The following is a 24,260-nucleotide window of genomic DNA, read 5'->3' on the forward strand; positions in this document are numbered from 1 at the left end:
TATTTGCATTTGGAATCTATTGCTGTGAACCTACATCATGCGTTCAAAGGAGCTGTCCATGCAAGTGCAACAGGCCATTGTAAGGCTTCAAAAATGAAACAAATCCTTCAGAGAGATAGCAACAACATTAGGAGTGGCCAACAGTTTGGTACATTCTGAGAAAAGAAGAATGCATTGGTGAGCTTAGCAACATAAAAAGGCATGGATGTCCACGGAAGACAACAGTGGTGGATGATCACAGGATCCTCTTAGGTAATGAAAAACCCATTCACAACATCCAGATAAGTGAAGGACACTTTCCAGGAGGTGGGCACATCATTGTCAAAGTCTACAATCAAGAGAAGCAAATACTGAGGGTTCACCACAAGGTGCAAACCATTCATAAGCCTGGAGAATAGAAAGCCAGATTAGACTTTGGCAACAAAAATCTAAAAAAAAAAATAAAAAAAAAAAATGCCAGACCAGTTCTGGAAAAGCATTCTTTGGATGGATGAAACTAAGATTAATCTCTACCAGAATGACGGGAAGAAAAAAATTGTGCAGAAGGCTTGGAACAGCTCATGATCCAATGCACACAATTTCATCTGTAAAACATCGTGGAGGCAGTGTGACGACATGGGCATGCATGGTTTCCAGTGGCACTGGGTCATTGGTGTTTATTGATGATGTGACAGAAGACAGAAGCAGCTGGATGAATTCTGCAGTGTTTAGAGAGATACTGTCAGCCCAGATTCAGCCAAATGCAGCAAAGTTGATTTGACGGTGCTTCACAGTACATTTGGACAATGATCCAAAACACACTGCAAAAGCAACCCAGGAGCTTTTGAAGGAAAAGTGGAATATTCTGCAATGGCCGAGTCAATCACCTGACCTCAACCCAATTGAGCATGCATTTCACTTGCTTAAGGCATAACTAAAGGCAGAAAGACCCACAAACAAAGAACAACTGAAGACAGCTGCAGTTAGAACCTGGCAAAGCATCAGAAAAGAGGAAACCAAATCTTTGGTAATATCCATGGGTTCCAGACTTCAGGCAGTCATTTCCAGTAAAGGATTCTCAACAAAATATTAAAAATGAACATTTTATTTATGATTCTATTAATTTGTCCAATTACATTTGAGCCCCTGAAAATGGAGGGACTTTGTATAAAAATGGTTGCATTTCCTAAAATGTGTACTGAAAGTCTGCACTTCAAATTCATTTGGATTGTTTTGTGTGTGTGTGTGTGTATATGTATATGTGTGTGTGTGTGTGTGTATGTGTATGTATGTATGTGTATATATATATATATATGTGTGTGTGTGTGTGTATGTATATATATGTATGTATATATATCTCTAACTGTGAGAGATATATAGATCACACAATCTCCTTAAAGTATTCATACCCCTTGAAATTTTCCACATTTTGTCATGTGACAACCAAGAACGTAATTTGTATTGGGTTTTTATGTGATAGACCAACACAAAGTGGCGCATAATTGTGAAGTGTAAGGAAAAGGATAAGTGGTTTTCAAAATTTTTTACAAATATCTGGAAAGTGTGGCGTGCATTTGTATTCCGCCCCCCTGAGTCAATACTTGGTAGATCCACCCTTCACTGTAATTACAGCTGCTACAACTACAGCAAAAGTCTTTTTGGGTATGTCTGTACCAGCTTTGCACATCTAGAGTGAAATTTTTACCCATTCTTCTTTGTTGTGTGCAGACACTCTCCATCCAATCTGACAGAGCTTGAGTGTTGCCACATATTCTCGATTTGGATTTAGGTCTGGACTCTGGCTGTATGTTTAGGGTCGTTGTCCTGCTGAAAGGTGAACCTCTGCCCCAGTCTCAAGTCTTTTGCAGACTCGAACAGGTTTTCTTCTAAGATTTCCCTGTTTTTGGCTCCATCCATCTTTCTCTCAACTCTGACCAGCTTCCCTGTCCCTGCTGAAGAAAAGCATCCCCACAACATGATGCTGCCACCACCGTGTTTCACTATGATGTGCAATGTTCATTTTCCACCACACGTAGCTTTTTGCTTTTAGGCCAAGAAGTTCAATCTGACCAGAGCATCTTCTTCCACATGTTTGCTGTGTCCCCCATATGTTTGCTGTGTCCCACACATGGCTTCTCGCAAACTGCAAACGGGACTTCTTATGCCTTTCTTTCCACAATTGCTTTCTTCAATTGCCACTCTTCCATAAAGGCCAGATTTGTGGAGTGCACAACTAATAGTTGTCCTGTGGATAGATTCTTCCACATGAACTGTGGATCTCTGCAGCTCTTCCAGAGTTACCATGGGCCTCTTGGCCGCTTCTCTGATTTAATACTCTCCTTGCCCGGCCTGTCAGTTTAGGTGGACAGCCATGTCTTGGTAGGTTGGCAGTTGTGCCATACTCTTTCCATTTTCAGATGATGGATTAAACAGTGCTCCGTGAGATGTTCAATGCTTGGGATATTTTTTTAATAATTTAACCCTGCCCTGCACAACTTTATCCCTGACCTGTCTGGTGTGTTTCTTGGCCTTCATAATGTTTGTTCACTAATCTTCTCTAAACAGACCTCCTGAGGGCTTCACAGAATATCTGTATTTATAATTAGATTAAATCACACACAGGTGGACTCTATTTACTAATTAGGTGACTTCTGAAGGCAATTGGTTCCACTAGATTTTAGTTGGGGGGTATCAGCATAAAGGGGGCATCAGAGTAAAGGGAGCTGAATACAAATGCATGCCACACTGTTCAGATATTTATTTGTAAAAACATTTTATCATTTTCCTTCCACTTCACAATTATGGGCCACTTTGTGTTGGTCTATCACATAAAATACCAATAAAATATACATTTACGTTTTTGGTTGCAACATGACAAAATGTGGAAAATTTTCAAGGGGTATGCATACTTTTCAAGGGTGTGTGGGGGTGGGTGTGTGTGCACTATATTGCCAAAAGTATTGGGACACTTGCCTTTACAAGCATATGAACTTTAATGGCATCCCAGTTTTAGTCCGTAGGGTTCAATATTGAGTTGGCCCACCCTTTACCACTATAACCACTTCAACTCTTCTGGGAAGGCTGTCCACAAGGTTTAGGAATGTGTCTAAGGGAATGTTTGACCATTCTTCCAGAAGTGCACTTGTGAGGTCAGGCACTGATGTTGGACGAGAAGGCCTGGCTCGCAGTCTCTGCTTTAATTGATCCCAAAGGTGTGCTGTCAGGTTGAGGTCAGGAGTCTGTGCAGGTCATTCAAGTTCCTCCACTTGCTGATCCATGTCTTTATGGACCTTGCTTTGTGCACTGGTGCACAGTCATGTTGGAACAGCAAGGGGCCATCTCCAAACTGTTCGCACAAAGTTGGGAGCATGAAATTGGCTGATGCCTTAAGAGTTCCCTTCACTGGAATTAAGGGGCCAAGCCCAGCCCCACACCATAATCCCCCTTCCACCAAACTTTGCACAATGCAGTCGGGCAAGTACTGTTCTCCTGGCAACTGCCAGACCCCGACATGTCCATGGGATTGCCAGAGAAGTGATTTGTCACTCCACAGAACACGTTTCCACTGCTCTAGAGTCCAGTGGCTTTACACCCTGCATCCGATGCTTTTCGTTGCACTTGGTGATGTAAGGCTTGGATGCAGCTGCTTGGCCATGGAAACCTATTCCATGAAGCTCTCTGTATGCACTTTTGTGCTATCTGAAGGCCACATGAAGTTTGGATGTCTTTAGCTATTGACACTGCAGACAGTTGGCGACTTCTGCGCACTGTGCGTATCAGCAGGCGTTGACTCCGCTTTGTCATGTTATGTGGTCTACCAGTTCATGGCTGAGTTGCTCTTGTTCCCAATTTCTTCTGCTTTATTATAATACCACTAACCGCTTAAAATGGAATATTTAGTAGCATGGAGATTTCACAGATGGACTTATTGCACAGGTGGCAACCAATAACGGTACCATGCTTGAATTCACTAAGCTCCTGAGTGACCCATTCTTTCACAAACATTTATAGAGGCTGTGCATGCCTAGGTGCTTGATTTTTACACTTGTGGCCATGAAGGTAATTGAAACCTGAATCCAATGATTTGGAGGGGTGTCCCAATACTTTTGGCAATCTAGTGTATGTATGTGGGATTGATAGATATAAAATATAGTGTGTGTATTAACATTGCGTTTGTTGCAATTTTTATGTGACATATTTGCGCAGCAGTGTTTCAAAAACAATTTTTTGGGAAAAATCACATTTTATTTTTCTATTAATAAAAAAAGCTTTTCAAATAAATAGTGCAAATAGACAAATGTTATGTCATAATAAGTAGGTTTTAAGCAACACAAAAAAAACATGGTTTAACGAACATAGGATATACATTAGGAAACCAGAGAGGCTCCATCCTTAATCCAACTATATACAGGTGACAAAGGTAGTAGTGTGGTAAGGGGGGAGAGGAAGGCTGGAGAGGGACCGGAAAAGGGAGAATCGGGGGACATAATGGAAGGGGTAGGGAGAGAACCATTGTTCGTAAACCTAAGAATACACGCAGACAGAGTGTCGCTCGAAGTATGACAAATGTTTTAGAGCGAATAGGGATTAGTCTCAACTAGCCCCAAAGAACAGAAAAACAAGGGATAGTGAAAAGTAAGAAATAAGTAAAACCAGAAAAAGAAGAGGAGGGTCAAATCTGGAGACATCAAGGCACGTATCGAATCCACGAATCCCACGTTTTATCACATTTCTTAGTATTGTGTAGAATACAAGCGAGTCTGTCATTAATCATGATCCAATGCAATTTATTCTTAACCTATTCGAGCGGGATAATTGATTTCTTCCAATGTCTAGCAATAGTAATTCTCGCTACCAACAGCATATACAGTGAAGGAAATATGTATTTGATCCCCTGCTGATTTTGAATGTTTGCCCACTCACAAAGAAATGATCAGTCTAAAAATCGAATGGTAGGTGTATTGTAACACTAAGAGACAGAATAGCAACACAAAATTCAAAAGAAATGCAGGTCTAACATTATGCACTGATTTTCATGTTCATGAGGGACATAATTATTTGATCCCCTATTATTCAGCAGGATTTCTGGCTTACCAGGTGTCTTTCATACAGGTCACAGGCTGAGATTAGAAGCAGTCTCTTAAAGGGAGTGCTGCTAATCTCCTTTTGTTACCTGTATAAAAGACACCTGTCCACAGGAGCAATCAAACAATCAGATTCCAAACTCTCCACCATGGCAAAGACCAAAGAGCTGTCCAATGATGTCAGAGACAAGATTTTTTAACCTTAGTAATTCTTCATTAACACAACAAGAATTACTCCTAGACAAAGGATTAAAATTTGCACCCAATAACAAATTAAATAAATTTAACACATACATCGATATACATAAGTTTGCTAGACAGTTATCTTTAAAAAGATATTTCTATTCCAATCCAATTGAGCGTAATAGTACATATGCAACAGTGGAGTCATAAATAAAAGGGAAAGAGATTTTCTCTGCCCTGTTGCACCCAAACTACCCATTCTCTATATACTTCCACAATACATAAAAATCCCACCAAACCACCGGGCAGACCAATAGTAAGTGGAATTGGGTCTCTTTGCTCCAAAGCAGGAGAATATATCAATTTTCTTTCTACAGCCACTAGTCTCTTAAACTCCAGCATACTTACGTGATACCAAACATATACTCAATGAGATCAAGAATATTAAAACCACTCCAAGCACCTTTTTAGTGACGGCCGATGTCACCTCTCTTTATAGTAACATAGCACATAAGGACGGTATGACAGCCGCTAAAACACTACCTGGACACCATAAGCACTTTATCATCTGTACATATCGATTTTATTCTACAATAACTTCAGTTTACTATGCAAAAAAACTATTTTTGGTTCGATAAAAAGATTTTTACAAACTAAAAGCGTGGCGATGGGGGCTAAATTCGCCCCCAGCCTCACCAATTTGTTTATGGCCTACTGGGAGGCGTTTTTAATCTATGCCAGGGATTGGCCTGAGTTAATATTTTATAAACGTTATATCGATGACTTGTTTCTATTATGGAATGGGGAGGAAGGAGCTTTAGTCAATTTTTTTTAAAACATTAAATGATAATTTGAATATAGAATTTACTTATACATACAGTAATACGGAAATTCATTTTTTAGATCTTACCCTTTTAAATTAGAACGGTGGAATCATTACCAAATCCTTTTTCCGAAAAACTGACCGGAACAGTTTCATCCCACTAGGGAGCTGCCATCACCCGGTATGGCTAGCAAATATCCCTAAAGGACAATTTTTAAGGATTAGGAGAAACTGCTCGGATGTTGACACAAAGCGGTCACAAGTGCAAAATCTTAAGCTTAAATTTCTTGAAAAAGGTTACCAAGAAAAATCTTTAGATGACACCATTAATGCTGTAGCTGAAATAGACAGAGCTAGCTTACTAGCAAATAAGGAGAAACAAAATCGCTCTCAGATTTGTCCATTTGTGACTACATATTCAACACAGTATAAGGCAATAAATAATATTAATAAAAACTGGAATGTCCTCATGACTGACCCTGTCCTGTCTAAAATTCTACCAGATAAGCCTGAAATTATCTTTCGGAAAACTAGATCTTTACGCCATCGCATAGCTCCGAATGTTGTGAATCCCCCTCAAAATGTCTTTCTTTTCTAACCTTAATGTTTTTTTCCCGTGCAACAAATGTGTAATTTGCACTGTGAGCAAAGGAAGAAAGCACAAAATATCTACATTTCGCTCACAAACCACAGGGAAATCCTATGACATTGACAAATGCATTACCTGTAACCGCAGATGTGTAGTATATTTGTTAGAGTGCCCCTGCAAGCTCCAGTATGTAGGACACACTACTAGACGCCTACGTGACACGCTTAGAGAGCATATTAGCAACATCAAAAAAGGCTATAAGGAGCACTCATCTAATCATTATAGGTTGAAACATAATAAAGACCCAACATCACTTAAGTTCACAGGGATAGATATGGTTCGATCCCACTGGAGAGGTACCAATAGACTACGTACTGTCTCCCAACTTGAGACCCAATGGGTACATGAATTACGCACCTTACATCCTCTGGGATTGAACATAGACATTGACATTAATTGTTTCATTAATAATAGCTAGCCTTTCTCTTTGAGTATACATTTGTTTTATATTTTTGTATATTTTAATTTAATTTGCTTATATATGTTATTTATTTTATCTACTAATGAGTATCATTTTATGAGATTAATTTTTTAATATGCATTTACCTATATGTATTCCTAGTTTACTCCGAGTTTAATACTGTTATAACTTTTATAAGGAGTCTTTCGACTCCTTTTTAAATAAGGACTGACTAATCATTTTTATATGCGAGTAAGATATTATTCAGAATGAGACATTGACAAGGATTTTTCCATGGAATATAGACACTATCATATAAATTTTCATATGGGGATATATACTTCAAATCTTGCTAATACTATTTTCTTTATCTATACATATATTTATATATTTAGTTTTTATCATATTTATTAATTTTATTATAAATACTTTAACATTCAATATGATAACTTTGACAAAATGGCGCACGTTTCATTGCACGAGCCCACTATACACTTAATATAGAAAATGGCGCCTGTTGAATACCTAGGCGCCATGTTATCCCTTGTGGTCCATGAAAAAATGGCGCTTGCCGATTGCCTACGCGCCACGTTATCCCTCGTGGTCCATGGAAAAATGGAGCTTGCCCAATGCCTATGCACCACGTTATCCCTCGTGGTCCATGGAAAAATGGCGCACGCATAAACACACGTGCACACTGTGATCTGTCTCCAGGAAAATGGCGCTTGCCGAATACGCATGCGCCATTGTCTATATAAACTATTGGCGCACGGTTTGGCGTTATTGACGATCCACCCAGACGACGTGTTACACGAAGCGTGTAGGAGGAGTCAACGCCGTGACGTCACGCTGCCGGAGCATCGTGGAGCATCGGCGGCCATCTATTCGCCAGGACGGTTAGTCCTAGTTGCACTACTATTTGTACTTTCCACCTGGAAACCTGCCACCTTCTGGATGTTTTATGCCTAAATAAATACCTTAACATACTACACTATGGAGTTTCTTCTGCTTTAAACTCCCTTGGGAAGGATTACTTCACAGATTCGCAGGACTTGCAGTAAGGATTCCCATACACCCAGTGAGCTGACCTGTCCATCCCCAAAAGGTCCCCGGTTACTTCGTCATCACACACCAGAGGTTACAAGATTCAGGCGTATTCAGTGAGCGATTCATCTCCATTCCTGACCAGACCTTGATGATCCTTATTCACTTCAGGATATTTATATACAAATGCGCATTCTTATCACTTCTGACTGCACAAACACCAATTTCTGGTTGGAATAAAGATTCAGGTTTTCTGACACCGGCTACGAACTTATTTATGCAACAGTTGTCACTTGTATCTGTGATATATTTTAGCGCTGCATTATATTTATATTTGTCTGTTTGAGGTTTTTTGGTTACCTGAGTGCCTAGCAGCTCTTTAGTGCGCTCGCAACTACACATTATCTGTAGACCTACACAAGGCTGGACTGGGCTACCAAAGTATCGCCAAGCAGCTAGGTGAGAAGGTGACAACAGTTGGTGCAATCATTTGCAAATGGAAGAAACCGAAAACAACTGTCAGTCTCCCTAGGCTTGGGCTCCATGCAAGATCTCAACTCGTGGAATGTCAGGGATCATGAGAACAGTGAGGAATCATCCCAGAACTACACGTGAGGATCTTGTCAATGATCTCCAGGCAGCTGGGACCACAGTCACCAAGAAAACGATTGGTAACACACTACGCTGACAATCCTGCAGTGCCCGCAAGGTTCCTCTGCGCAAGAAAGCACATGTCCAGGCCCATCTCAAGTTTGCCTCTGAACATCTGAATGGGATGTTTTTCTGCTAAGGGGACAGGACAACTCCACCACATCAAAGGGACGATGGACAGGGCAATGTACCGTCAAATCTTTGAGAACCTTCTTCCCTCAGCCAGGGCATTGAATATGGGTTGTGGATGTGTGTTCTTCAGCATGACCCAAAACACACAGCCAAGGCAACAAAGGAGTGTCTCAAGAAGAAACAAATTAAGATCCAGGAGTGGCCTAGCCAGTCTCCAGACCTTAATCCGATTTGAAAATCTGTGGAGGGAGCTGAAAGTTCAAGTTGCCAGACGTCAACCACCAAACCTTAATGACTTGGAGAGGATCTTCCAAGAGGAGTGGGCCAAAATCCCTCCTGAGATGTGTGCAAATCTGGTGTCCAACTACAGAAAACGTCTGACCGCTGTGATTGCCAATAAGGGATTTGCCACCAAGTACTAAGTCATGTTTTGTGAAGGGGATCAAATAGTTGTTTCCCTCATGAATATGCAAATCAGTGCATAATTTGATAGACATGCATTTCTTTTGAATTTTTTGTTGCTATTCTGTTTGTGTTACAATACACATACGATTCGATTTTTAGACTGATCATTTCTTTGTGAGTGGGCAAACATTCAAAATCAGCAGGGGATCAAATACATATTTCCTTCACTGTAAGTGAGCAATTTAAGGGATTTTTTTGGAACTGTTTGGAAATTTATAAAAGAGGGCCGTCTCTGGGAATCTGCGAATTTTCATCCCTTTCACCGTATAGATAACATCCTCATTTTGGATCTGCATGTTTAATTTTATCGGACATTGCCACCACACATGGTACATAGAGCCCATCTGGCTGCAACGCCGAAAGCACATCGGTGAGGCAGATGGATACATCCTTGCATTCCGAGTTGGAACCAAATACCATCGTAATAGTGTTTTATAATTTGCTTCAATTTGGGTGGTATTAATGGAAACTTTAGATGATGCCAAGGCATTATCTTGCCAATCAGATCGGAAGTTACATTTAGGTCCCGTTCCCATTGATCCATATAGGGAAGCTTACAACTCGGCGCATACACCGTAGAGCTACAGCCTCTAGACAAATCTTTATTCTGGCAGGAAAGTTCGAAATTGGTAAGAATGGATGGTCCGTCTAATAAAGCAATTTTCAAGCGGATAAAAGACGACTTGATTATATCTAAAGATTTTGGTAGGAGGCATTTGCAATTTTTCTTTAAAATGTTGGAAGGAGTAAATTCGGTCACCCTGGAGGTAGTCTCCTATCTGCAATAACCCCTTGATCCACCATTGGAATGGAGCCGGAACTAAACCAGGTATGAATTCAGGATTACAAAAAACAGGTGCCAAAAGCGTGTGGGGAAGCTAATGATTTGCGATGGCGCACTCCATCCCAGACTGTCAAGGAGTAAGACAGAGTGGGACATAATATAGGAGGGCGAAATCGATTGGGAAGCCAAAGTAAAGAACTGACTGCTAAAGGATGACAGGAGAGATTTTCAATAGAAACCCAGAGGGGAGCAGATCCTTTTAGCAGTAGTATAGGCCAGTTGAGCAATTTTGGCAGCTTGGAAATATGCTTGAAGATTAGGAAGGCTAATCCCACTTCACTTTTTTGAGGCATATAGTGTCTTCTGGTTCATCCGAGGTCTTCAATTGTTCCAAACAAAATGAAGAACCTCAGTTTGTAGGTGCTGCATCTCACATCTCGGAATTGGTATTGATATGGCCCTAAAATAATATAGCAATTGAGACAAAAATGTAATTTTAATCGAGTTGATCCTGCCAAACCAGGATATAGAGTAAGCAGCCCAACGACAAAGATCATCTTTAAGTTGTGGGGGGGGGGGTAGTTTGCTTGATATAGGGTCTCAATAGAAACAGTCAAATTAATCCCTAAATAGGGCAAAAAATTCTGTGCTCATTGAAAGTTATATGTAGTTCTAAGCTGCTGTTCTATAAAAGAGGGTAACGAAACATTAAGGGCTGTCGTTTCTCTGAAGATTTAAGGAAAGCCCCAAAAGGCCAGAGACGTGGCGCAAAAGATATAGTAGATTGGGTACGGTGGTCAAAGGGGAGGTAATATACATAAGGACGTCGTCAGCAAATGGAGCACATTTATGTTCCTGTCGCCCATGACGGACACCATGGATGTCGGGATGAGAATGGATCTCCATCGCTAAGGATCCTATTGCCAATGTAAAAATCAGTGGGGAGAGTAGACAAGCTTGTCTAGTGTCACCTTGAATTGGGAACACAAGATCTGTAACCTCTAATGGAAACTTGAGCTGAGGTTGTATTGTATAGTGAATGCAATAGTGTAAGAAATGCAGGACCAAATCCGAAAACTTGCAAGGTAGTAAACAAGTATTCCCAAGTTAAACTAAACGAAAACTTTATGAAAGTCCATCATGTGTACTCACACGATACGCGTTAGGGAAGTGCCAAGCTATTTATATCCTGTGTACATGTACCTCTGGTCTGGCCGTTTATGAGCAGCTGAACCGTTGTTAGTAAGTTCTTTTCTGATTATTTACCTACTTTAATAAACGATATCACACTATTTGAGGCCTTTTTCCACGGGCTCTTTATTTCTGGGGAGCCTGTAATTCTGAAGGTCCTGGGGCTGTGCTTAGCAAAGGACACATCTGCAAGTGACATCCCTGGATCCATGACACAGCTCCTCCTGGAACGGATGACATCTAGTGGTTGCCCTATAGATGACATCCGCCTGATCCTCTAATACAGTGGCTGGACTCAGCTTCCATCCGGATAGATGACATCTAGTGGTCACCCTATAGATGACCTCTCCTGGCTCCAGTGATACAGTGGCTGAGCACCAGGGGCAGGTCTTAAATGCTCCATGCGCTTTAATATGCGCTATCTGGTTAGTGCATTATTTGGCTATTATCATTTCTGAAAGTCACTACTTTTGGTTCTTTACATATTGGAGACTGTATGCATTTTCAGCACATCTGATGAACTTACACTGACATTTTACTGATCCACTATCATATGTGGTCTATCATATGTTTAATCGCTATTTGGGTTAGCGCTGCACTCTCATTCTTTATCAACTGTGGGGGATGGACTGGTTGGAAAAGTAGAAGATTCCAGTATTAGCTGATGGCAGGATAGGCTTCCCTGAAGAGAGAGGTTTTCAGAGATCGCCTAAAAGTGAGCAGAGTAGGCGATAGTCTGATAAATTGGGCTAGAGAGTTCCAGAGGATGGGGGAAGCTCTGGAGAAGTCCTGGAGACAAGCATGGGAGGAGGAAACAAGGGAGCTAGAGAGTAGGAGGTCTTGTGAGGAGCGGAGAGTATGGTTTGGGTGATATTTAGAGACAAGATCGGTGATGTAATTTGGGGCAGAATTATACGTTCCCTGTGGGCCTCGGCAAGGGATGAAAGTGGCAAGAACCCTAAAAATCTTGAAGCAAAGAAGGGAAAAATCACATTTTAATGCAAAAATAACACAATTTATAACCCATTTTTCTGTAAATGATAAAAGATGTTACGCTGAGTAAATGGAATCCTAACATGTCACTCTTTAAAAATTGCGCATGCTCATTTAATGGTGACAAACTAAATACTTAATCTCCATAGGCGACGCTTTAAACATCTTTACAGGTTACCCGTTTAGAGTTACAGAGGAGGTCTAGTGCTAGAAAATAGTGCTCTCGCTATAACGCTTGCGGCGATACCTCACATGTGTGGTACGAACACAGTTTACATATGCGTGTGTGACCTATGTATGCGTTCAGCTCTCCGCACGAACACGGCTGGACAGAGGAGCTTTAAAAATGTTTTTTAAATTTTATTAATATTTTTACACTGTCCCTTTTTAATTTTTTTTTTATCACTTTTGTTGCTATCGCAAGAAATGTTAAACATCCCTTGTGATAACAATAAAGCATGACAGGTCTTATGAAGACCCAAATCTCTCCGCTACCCTTGAAAGCATCAGATTAAAAAAAACAAAAAAAAAACATTTGATCTGATGCTTTCCAAAAAAAAATGTTTACATCTGCCTAGCTGGAAGTGATGTCATGACATCCCTTCCAGCCTCCTAGATCATAGAGGTGAGGAGAGACAATAATCAAGACCTCCTGCTTATGAATTCTGTAGTGATGCACAAGAGACTTTTTGGTTTACCCACTGCCAGGCCATATTCTTTGCTCCTTTATTTTTTGCAATTCTCTAAAAGTGCACCTGCTAATGGTTTTTCTTTTTTCTTTACTTCTGGCCAACACTGTGGGAGTTATTAACTAAAACGGCATGGTTCAAAATCTGGTGCAGCTCTGCATAGAAACCAAACAGGTTCCAGGTTTTCTTGTTAAAACTTCATTGAACAAGCTGAAGTTAGAAGCTGAGCGCACCCATTTTAGTAAAATTCCTCCTGTATCCTGAAATGCTTCTTATTTTTCCCTAGTGCTTTATTTTGCTTTTGGAAACAGTCAGCTGCAAGTGGCACTGCTTTGATCAATCAGTCCTAAATTGTTTCAGAAAACCCCCATTTACAAACACACTTTAATGTTTATCCTTCAGGGTACGTTCCTACCAGGTGCAGTGGGACTGCATTGGATGCCTATTCCAGTCCTGCCACAAGACTAGGCAAAAAGCCTTGTCTCCAATGTGCCTGGTTCGCACCACTGAGTTGCAGTGGTGTGTTGGCAGTGTGTGCTGAAAAAAAAGTATGGCGGGCAATCCATTGCCTCGCACTATGTGGCCGGTTGAACCTAATGAAATGTCACTATGTGACATTTAAGTGAAGTTTAACAAGAAAAAGTTAACAGTGCCATGCGCTGATATTAGCTTATTATATATCAGCCCGGCTACTTCCCAACTCCTCCTCCTAACCTCCTCCTTCGCGCTCACACAGCACACTCAATCCTCCACCCACTCCAATGGAAACACCCTGGACCTCGTTTTCTCCCAACTCTGCACCCCCCACGACTTTACTAACACCCCCTCTCTGACCACCACCACCTCACATTCTCCATCTCCACCACCCTCAACTCCCCCCCCCCCCCCCCCCCCCCCCCCGAACAAAGCGTCTAACCATCACCTGCAACCTCCGCAATCTGAACCCGATCCATCTCCACCCAGCAGCTGACCGTCTGTATGACAATATCCTCCCTCTGTCATGCCCTGACCTGGCCACTACTGCATACAATGACTCACTGTCAGCTGCCCTTGACTCCCTGGCACCCCTAACCACACGTAGCATTTGACCCTGACCACTTCAACCCTGGCAAAACGACCACACGAAATGCCTCAAACGACGCAGTCGCGCGCTGGAGCGCTTATGGCGCAAAACCAGATCCCCTCGCGCGTTCTCCCTCTATAAAGCCGCCTACCTCGCCTATACCACCTCCCTCCACGCCGCCAAGCAAGCCTTTTTCAGAACCCTTATCAACACCCTCTCCACCTGTCCTCGTCGGCTCTTCTCCACTTTCAAATCCCTGCTCTCTCCCCCCCTACCCCCAACCAGCACCTCACTCACCGCCCACGAGCTTGCCAATCACTTCCAAAACAAGATTGACGCAATCCGTAAGGACATTGTCAACTCACAATCCACCTCTCCTCCCAGCCTCCCGCCCTCCTTCAACCCCTCAACCGCCCCCTCCCCCGACCTCATAGCCGCACTACCCCCCACTATACCTAATGCCCCGCACATCATCACCTCCCCAACACTCCGCTCCCTCAGCCCAACTACCCCCGAGGAGGTCTCTAAGGTCTTCACTGAAGCCCGCCTCACCACCTGCCCCCTGGACCCCATCCCCTCACAGCTCCTCCAGTCACCCCCCCCCCCCTCCATCATTCGCTCCCTCATCTTCAATCTCTCCCTCTCCACCGGCACCTTCCCCTCCCCTCTAAAGCACGCACACATCACCCCCATACTCAAAAAACCCTCCCTTGACCCCACTAACCTTAAAAACCTTAGACCCATCTCCTTGTTGCCCTTCACTTCCAAGCTCCTTGAGCGCCTGGCCTACAATCGCCTAAGCGCCCACCTCACTGATAACAACCTCCTTGACCCCCTACAGTCTGGCTTCTGTCCCCTGCACTCCACCGAAACCGCCCTACTTAAAATCACCAACGACCTGCTAACCGCCAATGGCCACTATTCTATCCTCCTGCTCCTCGACCTCTCCGCGGCCTTCGACACTGTTGACCACCCTCTCCTCCTTGCCAAACTGCACTCCCTTGGCATCAAGGACGCTGCTCTCTCCTGGTTCTCCTCCTACCTTTCCCAACGCTCCTTCAGCGTCACCTACAACACTGCCACCTCCCCCTCTCTGTCGGGGTCCCCCAAGGCTCTGTCCTCGGGCCCCTCCTCTTCTCCATCTATCCCCCCTCCCTTGGCAAACTTATTCACTCCCACGGCTTCAATTACCACCTCTATGCCGACGACACCCAAATTTACCTCTCCACCCCCCACCTCACCCCCTCACTCTCTGCCCGCATCGCCCACCTCCTAAACGACATATCAGACTGGATGTCGCTCCATTTCCTCAAACTTAACCTATCCAAAACCAAGCTCCTGGTTTTTCCCCCACCCCGTGCCCCCCCCTCCATCCTCTCCATCACTACTAACGACGCCACCATCTCTCCCACCCCACACGCCATAGTCCTGGGTGCCACCCTGGACTCCCACCTTTCCTTCCTACCCCACAACTGCTATCTAGATCTTGCAGGCTCCACCTCCGCAACATCTCCAAGATACGCACGTTCCTCACCCCAGACACCACCAAACAACTCGTACACTCCCTCATCATCTCACACCTGGACTATTGCAATTCCCTTCTCACTGGCCTACCCAAACGAGCGCTATCCCCACTCCAGTCGATCCTAAACTCAGCGGCTAAACTCATCCACCTCACCAACCGCTCCACATCTGCCTCCCCCCTCTGCCAATCCCTTCATTGGCTCCCGATTGCCCAACGCATCAAATTCAAACTGCTAACTCTGACCTACAAAGCCATCCACAATGCCGCCCCAAACGACATAACTGACCTGATACCAAATACTACCCTACCCGTGCCCTCCGCTCCTCACAGGACCTCCTACTCTCTAGCTCCCTGGTCTCCTCCTCCCACGCCCAATTGCAGGACTTCTCCAGGACTTCCCCCATCCTCTGGAACTCCCTACCCCAATCCATCAGACTGTCACCTACCCTCCTCACTTTCAGGCGCACCCTGAAAACCCTCCTCTTCAGGGAAGCCTACCCCAACCTCACCTAACAACTAACCTCCTCCACTCCTCCCACCACTCCATCCCCCACAGCCATCTCCTCCTGTACCACCTTCCCCTCCCTCCTAGATTGTAAGCTCGAAAGAGCAGGGCCCTTGAACCCCTCGTGTATTGTATTGTTACTGTCTTGTCTCATGTTCTGTCCCCCTTGCTACTGTACAGTGCTGAGCTTACCCTATATAAATACTGTATAATAATTATTATTATTAGCCCTGCAGTGATCCGGCCAGTCTGCATCACACACCAGCCTCTGCATTGTAATACAGCGCCTGGTGTGTATGAACCTTAGCCAGCCACATATCCACTAAACCACCCAAGGGTCAAGTCCTAGTTTATGCAACTTTTTATTTAGATCATTATCTGTAAACTAGGCTATTGTTAAAGTTTAGCTAAACAATTACTCCAGCTTCAGTCTCTTTACTTACCTCTAATGAAGTATATCCTACGCTGTGCAAGCAGGTGGATCCTGGAGAAATCTTCACTACAGGAATGCCTATCCTCTTCCTGGCTCTGGACTTCTGACGTTGCATGGTTAATAGCCTTGGGTCTTCAGGCAAAACAGTAGTAACAGTGGATCAGCGGAGACCTGCCTCCTTCTTCATGGACAATGAAGGAGAGTCTGAGTTGCAGGATTCTGGCCTTCATTCACAGGTCATGATACAGGCTTTGTAATCCATTTTAAAAAAAAATTTGAAGAGTGGGGTGAGTCCCTGATGGACTATCTTCTTCCTCATTTATTTTTTTTTATTTTTCCTTTATCAATTTTCACTATACAAAAGAAGGGCAGAAAATGACGACCAAGCTTGGTTTACCCACTTAAGCTCCAGAAGGTTTTTGCTTTTGGGCGCTGTGCTACTTTAACACGGTCATGCAGCACTGTGCCCAGTTGAAATTTCTTATTTTCACACAAATAGAGTTTTCTTTTGGTGGTGTTTGATCACCGCTGGGTATTTTTATTTTTAAAATTATATAAACTAAAAAAAAGCATAAATTTAAAAAAAAAAGTTTTAAATTTAAAGTGTTTCTAAACCCACAACAGTAAAGTCAGTCTGTATATGCAGTAAAGCATGTTTGATATCACTGTGGAACCTAAGGGGTTAATCCTCTACATTGTGTAAAAAGGCTGTTTGATCCTGACTTCTCTGATCCTCCCCTTCTTCCAGTGTCCCCCTCTTATCTCCTGATCAGACATATCGTGTGGAGACACTCTGCACATGCTCAGTTTGGTGTGTATTGCTAGAGAGGTTTTATTTTTCTTGGGAGATCAGCACTGTCCAGACAGAGGTTTGGGGTTCTGCATCCTCCTAGAGCAGAAAAAAACTCCTCCTACAAGCTTTAACCAGTGCTCTGCTTAACATTGACAGAAGTCACAAGACTGCTATAACTGCTGATGAGAAAAGGTATTTAGCAGTTTATATTTACTAAAATAATTGCACTTCCATGTTCTGTGTACTGTGGGAGACCAGTTATAGTGAATGCAGAGTCCTGGGTTTAGTAACACTTTAAAAAACACACAAAAATGTCTTTATAAATTTAGGCCAAATGTATTCTGCTACATGTCTTTGGTAAAATATATATAAGAATTTTTATTTAATTTTTTAAATAATCGTAATGGTGGCGATCAGAGACTTTTAGCAGGACTGTGATAGTGCAGCTGGCAATCTGATACTAACTGAGACCTTGCGGGAACTGCCACTAACATCGGTGAAACTAATACTGTGGTCAGTACTAAACATATACACTGTTGCTGTTTAATGACATTGGCTAGGAAGTGTTTAACATCTAGAGCAATCAAGGGGTTATCTGCGTGCCCAGCAAGTGTTAATGTGTTGGCTGTGTGTTGCCTTTTACTAAGGGATGTGCCAGTTTGCATTCTGTGCCTTGCGGGGAGACCAAAACTGACACATTGCCGCTGTCAGTAGAGAGCTCTGTGTTTAGAGACACAGAGCTCTCTCCTGTCACTCTCTCCGACAATCACCATCCATAAATCATTGGCGCACGTGCTCCCTACCCAGAAATGCAAAATCACGTATATATACTTGATTCTGCACAGCCAGCCCGTACTGTAGCAGTAAAACTAGAGTGCGTGGTTGGGAAGTGGTTAAAGAGCTTCAGGAATGAAAATCTACCTCAGTGGCACAGCTGAGCACAGTATAAATATAGACATGGATGGCAATATTACGAGTAGCATGTATACTAGTCAATTGCTGAACAAGCAAGGGTGAAATAACCACCATAGTCACTGATCAATTAGGGTTTCTTTGTCAACCAATGGGCTGCTCGCACCATCTTTATTTTGTCTTACTTTGTGGGAAACTGCCTAGTGAGAACACAAATAAAAACCTGAAATGGCGGTGGGGGGGGGGGGAATCTAACCTTAAAACAAAAAAAAAAACCACAAAATATTTCCAATACATACCCCTTAACCACTTCCCGCCCACCCACAATGTCCTTGCAGCAGAGTGGCAGCTACAGTCAAAGCGACGTATTCATACTCCCCCCTCGTGACTGTACAGTGGATTGAAGATCCCGGTGAATAGGACCCAGTGATCATGTGATCGCTATGAGATTTTTTTTTTTTATTACCAAAGACGTTGCAAAATACATTTTAGCCTACATTTATGACTAAATTTGAGTTTATTGGGGGGTTTTTTTAATAACCAAAAGTGAAAAATGTTTTTTTTTTATCAACTTGCTGTCTTTTTTTTGTTCATAGCACAAAAATTTAAAACCACAGAGGTGAACAAACACCACCAAAAGTAAGCTTTGTGTGAAAAAAAGGATATACATTTCGTTTAGGTACAGCATTGCATGACCGTGCAATTACCAGTTGAAATTGCACAGTGCCGAACACCAAATGGCCTGGTCAGGAAGGGGGTTAAATCCCCAGGAGGGCAAGTGGTGAAACTGGCCATACGTTTAGCCATTTTTAGTCAATCTCAGCCATTTTCCATCCACCAGGAATTGCACAAAGAATTGCTAGTAATTACTAGAATCTAAGTAGTCTTTTACTTACAAGTTCCATCAAGCACGAATATTGGGTCAATTTTGAAGTTAAAATTGGATAATAACCACTTGCCCTCCTGAGGATTTACCCCTCTTCCTGACAGGCCATTTTTTGCGTTATGGCGCGTTTGTTACTTTGACAATTGCGCGCTCATGCAATGCTGCACCCAAATGAAATTTACATCCTCCCTCCCCCCCCCATGAGCTTTCTTTTGGTGGTATTTGAGCGCCTGTACGGTTTTTATTTTTTGTGCTATTAAAAAAAAACAAAAAACTGACAATTTTGAGAAAAACAATATTTTATGTCCAGTGAAAAAATTTTAAAAAATCTAATTTCGTCATAATTTTAGGCCAAAATGTATTCTGCTACATGTCTTTGCTAAAAAAAAAAAAAAAAATCCCAATACGTGTAAATTAATTGGTTTATGTGAAAGTTAGTGTTTACAAATGGCGGTATATATACTGGAATTTTTTCTTTTTTTTTTTTTTTTTTTTTTTTTACTAGCAATGCCGGCGATCAGCGACTTATTGCGGGACTGCAGCGGGCATTCTGACACGGGGGAACTGACTTTGTGTCACTGACATTCCCAGTGACACCAATACAGTGATCAGTGCTAAAAAAAAAAAAAGCACTGACACTGTACTAATGGCACTGGGCAGGAAGGGGTGAATATGAGGGGCGATCAAAGGGTTAACTGTGTGGTGGGAGTGTTTTACTGCGGGTGCTTCACTGTAAGCACACTTCTATGGTTAGCCGATGAGGAGGACTGTTGGTAAACAAAGCAGCCCTCCTGCCCGTCACACATATAGAACACCCAGCATTAGGTGATTTATTCTTCCAAAGCAAATACACACTGGTACTGCCCAGTATTCCATTGTTTCTCTTCTCCCTCACTCGGGTAATGTGACCACAGTATTGACAGATAGGGGCAAACAAGGATGCTTTTCAGGGACCCGAAGTCCTCTTTATCATCTGATTACGTCATCGGTTGTTGGGACGCCAGCTGCTAGATGGTTTCATGGTGCCCAATCAAAACCTGTGGCTTTGTGTAACCAAGAGGCAGACTTGTTATACCTGCCTTGTGTACAATGTTTGGGCAATTTTTAGGCATTTTGCCAAGGCACCCCTGAAAAAACCTGAAGGCACGCCTAGGTGCCTGGACAACCAGTTTGAAAAAGGCTGCTTTAGTGTTCCTTCATTTTTATATTTCTAAATGCCCTTTTCTTTTTTTTTTTAAACTTTACATCAGTCACATTGTTTTTATTTTTAGCCTTTTAATCCTGCTGTGCATGAGAATACATTTTGCACTGTTTGCATGTGGTCAATTTGAAACATTCTCAATTCTTTTCTGTCTTCTTCGATCCTTTGCAGTGTTAAGTCTTGGAGAGCAGCCCTCAGCCTTGGAAAATTTGCTCTCTTAAATGTGTTATCTTTCCAGTATGTTCTTGTTATATAAAATCATCGCTTTTATCCAGATGTTCTTTTACATGAATATAAGTAACAAGCTCCACTTTCTTTGAAATTACCAGGCAGAGTCGGGCCTTAACACCGTAAATTTGTCTAGGTTTAAAAATTTCCACTTTTACATTTCCAGCAGTGCCATTACTCCAGTCAATTTCAGTTGCAATACAGTTCAATATCGGACAGTCGGACAGATTGGGGTAGCACGTTCCATAGGATGGAAGAGGTTCGGGAGAAGCCCTGTAGGCGAGCATTGAAGATGGTGACACAGGAGCTAGAGAGCAAGAGGTCTTGAGAGGAGTGAAGAGAACAATTTGGTTGGTATTTGGAGAATAGGTTAGTGATGTAGTTAGGGACTGAGTTGTGTATGGCTTTGTAAGTTATTGTTAGTATTTTGAATTTAATTTGTTGGATGAGTGGAAGCCAGTGGAGGGATTAGCAGAGGGGAGAATCAGACACTGAACAGTTGGTGAGGTGGATGAGAATGACAGCAGCATTCATGATGGACTGAAGGGGGGGGTAGCTTATGTAAAGGTAATCCACAGGAGGGAGTCGCAGTAGTCGAGAGATGACCAGGGAGTGAATTAGGAGCTTTGTGGTGTCAATGGTCAAGGAGGGGCATATTTTAAAGATGTTACAGAGGTTGAGGATGCAGGCTTGTGACATTGGATGTGAGGGCGAAAGGAGAGTTCACACCTAGTACCCTGGGATGCAGGGACGGGTTGATAGCTGTTCCATTGATTTTGACAGGGAAGTCAGGGGACTAAAGACTTTGAGATCATTTCCCCATAGAGGCAGACACTGCCACCTTTTTGTTTTACCCTATTTCTCTGAAAGAAATTTGATTATTTTATGTAGCACAAAAAGTACTGTAATTGCCAATGGTTGTTTGTAACATGGGAAACTCCTTATCAAAAAGAAACGTAATAATTACACAGAACATCCAGCACTCTTTTGTACTGTGTTACAACACACTAAGTCTGTCGTATAGCAGCAATTACTGCAATAGCAGATAAATTGTAGAGTGGATGAAGGGATGGATGGAACATGGTTCACTTCTGCAGTCCCCGTGAGATCTGGGCAGAATCACCTCATAAAGCAAGAAATGGCAAACAGCAGGGCGCTGCGGTTAATACCAATCGAAAAAGAGACAGCAAGCCATTTGGTTGAGGCATTCCTGGTGACAAATGATTATATCAATCTTTCTGATTTATAGAATCCCCAGTTACCTCCAGCTGTCTAGGCTTTCCTGAATTACCCTCACAACCCTTACTAAATAGGCTGCCCTCCTGGCTGTTCAGGGAAGCCGTGACGTCTACGACTGCAACCTTTGAGTTTGCCACTCACACATCTTTACCCAACTTGGCAAATTTGTTTGCTCAAAAACAGGACTGACCTTCCTTTTCTATAAGATATTCTACCTTTTTAAGGTTGAAAACCTCAAAGGCAACAATAAGGATAAAGAGCTGCACTGCATGCGCGGGGGGTGGTAAAATCATGTACATATGCATTTTTACACCGCGCATCCCACCTTAATGCAGCTTTAGTGTGGAAACAGGGCACATAAAAAGCAGTAGTTTTCTATGTGTCCTTGTGTTGGGCCTGCATTGATCTATGCAGATCAGCTCAGCTCAAATGAGCGGAACAAGCCCTTTGTCTTGCCACTGTTCAGAAATCAGTGTTTGAGTCTGTTTATTTTGTTCTTTGTTGAAATGTAATTTGTATTTTGGCTCTGTTGGGCTTTTAACATATATTTTAATATAATTCTTAATATTTTTTCTCCTCTGTCCATGACAGGTTATTTTATCTGGGATGTACCTTTGCCCTTTGAATAGGGTTGATTGACAAACGGCTTCTGGATTTCTAATGCCATGGCTACAGGACTGAAAAATGTGGGCAATGCGTTTGGTGGTCCATCACCTTCAAAAACCTTCCAGAGTGCACCTGCTGTTATAGTTGACGATGATGATGATGTTGTTTTCATTGAACCTGTTCAGGTTCCTCAGTCTGCCCCACCTTCTGCATCAAGAAGTTCAGGATTTCCTCCATCAGTAAATGAAAATCACAGGGCAGAACTAAAATCACACTCTTCCAGTAAAGATGCAGATTCTGGCAAGGGAATTATAAGTGAGACTATCATAATTGATGATGAGGAAGAACCTGAGCCCAGTCGTGCACCAGACAAAAATGCTTCCAGTTTCAGTACTCCCAGGCTTATGGACTCCAGTAGACCTGTTGCGGATTTTCCATCGGCATCTACTTTCCCAAGAAACAAGCCCAATACTGGGATGATAAATTCTGGTATTACTACTGAGCCTGACTCTGAAATACAGATTGCAAATGTCACCACATTAGACTCAGGATTAGGTTCTGTAGGTGATGGTCCAATTCAGAGTAGTGAGAGTAGAGATATGAATCTGATGATTACTCATGTGACCTCACTGCAAAACCCTGGCATGGGAGAGGTGCCTAATGGATTACAAGGAGCTAATTTTGGTGGCCATGTCCAGACCTATCCATCTCCACTTACCTCACAGAACAAGTCTACAACAGGACCTTATAATCCAGGACGAATTAATGTTAGTGGTGATGTTTTTCAAAACGGTGAATCTTCAACTCATCATACTTCTGGTAAGTTAAAACTGGTATATGGGCTACCTATATAAGGTATGTGTATATGTGTAAATGTCATCGCTTGCTAGTTGTGTGGCAATTGTGGTTTCTGCCATTAAGGTCACCTTGAGGGCATTACACCATTGTCACTGGAATTTCCATTGCTTTATGGCGAAAATAATTTAGTGTTTTATCTTGACATCACAGCAGCTGTGGCTGATGGGCATAACACAGATCTTTGCCAGTCTAAAATCAACAAGGCCATAAATCAAAAGGCAATAAATATACTGTATACTAGAGCGTCTTCCAATAGGGTGTAGTGTTGTTATACTTTACAAAAATCTTGTTTACATGTTCTGTTAGTCCTGATTAAACCCCATGCTTTGAATTGATAGTTTACAGAACTAGTGATATCTTTTCAGTGGCCATGTGCAAGATGTTTTGAAACAATCAGAATTCTGCAGATCAGCAGTGTTACTTTAAAAGAAAAATTTCTTTGCTTTGTCACCGACCTAGAATACGTATGTCAAGTACTAAATAAGGATGCCTGGTTTTGCTATGATCAGCACACTAGTTCCCTGGTCATTGACCTCTTCTGGTGGACTACAGAATCCCTTCTCTTCTCATTTCCAAAACCTAAATGGCATCCAATGGAAGAACTGGGCAGGGCTGACAGCACTGGTCAATATTTTAGTGCAGCAAGTCAGTGTGCTGTCAGGTCAAACAGGACGTCGAGCGCACACTAGCTTTCTGTCAGATCTACAGGTATTTTCCTAAAAAGACAAAAAAGGGAAAATATGCATGTTTTTGGAAAGATGTACTGCATTTTTTTGTATAATTGTATTACCCCAACATATACTTTTAAATTTTGTTATATTATGGCTTTTTAAATATAGCTTAAAGTAGTGGTGCACCGAAATGAAAATTCAGGTGCCGAAAACGAAATGTGCATTTTTTTTAAAATTAATATATGTTTTTTGGAAAAAATAATCTGATTAAAA

General features: G+C 42.3%; 1 protein-coding gene across 1 annotated transcript in view; it reads left to right on the forward strand.

Annotated features, from left to right (window-relative positions):
• Positions 1–24,260, forward strand: part of LOC149470236 (zinc finger MYM-type protein 2-like) — a gene marked incomplete at its 3' end in the record, with an annotated part of 114,422 nt that overhangs the window by 30,019 nt on the left and 60,143 nt on the right. Inside the window, exon 2 of the mRNA XM_089666027.1 lies at positions 22,444–23,277. Within this exon, the coding sequence (XP_089522153.1) occupies positions 22,518–23,277 (760 nt within the window). The remainder of the gene's footprint in view (positions 1–22,443; positions 23,278–24,260) is intronic.

This window comes from Staurois parvus, unplaced genomic scaffold (genome assembly GCF_062004578.1).
Source record: "Staurois parvus isolate SC_StPar_1 unplaced genomic scaffold, SC_StPar_1.0 ptg000050l, whole genome shotgun sequence".
Lineage (NCBI taxonomy): Eukaryota > Metazoa > Chordata > Amphibia > Anura > Ranidae > Staurois > Staurois parvus.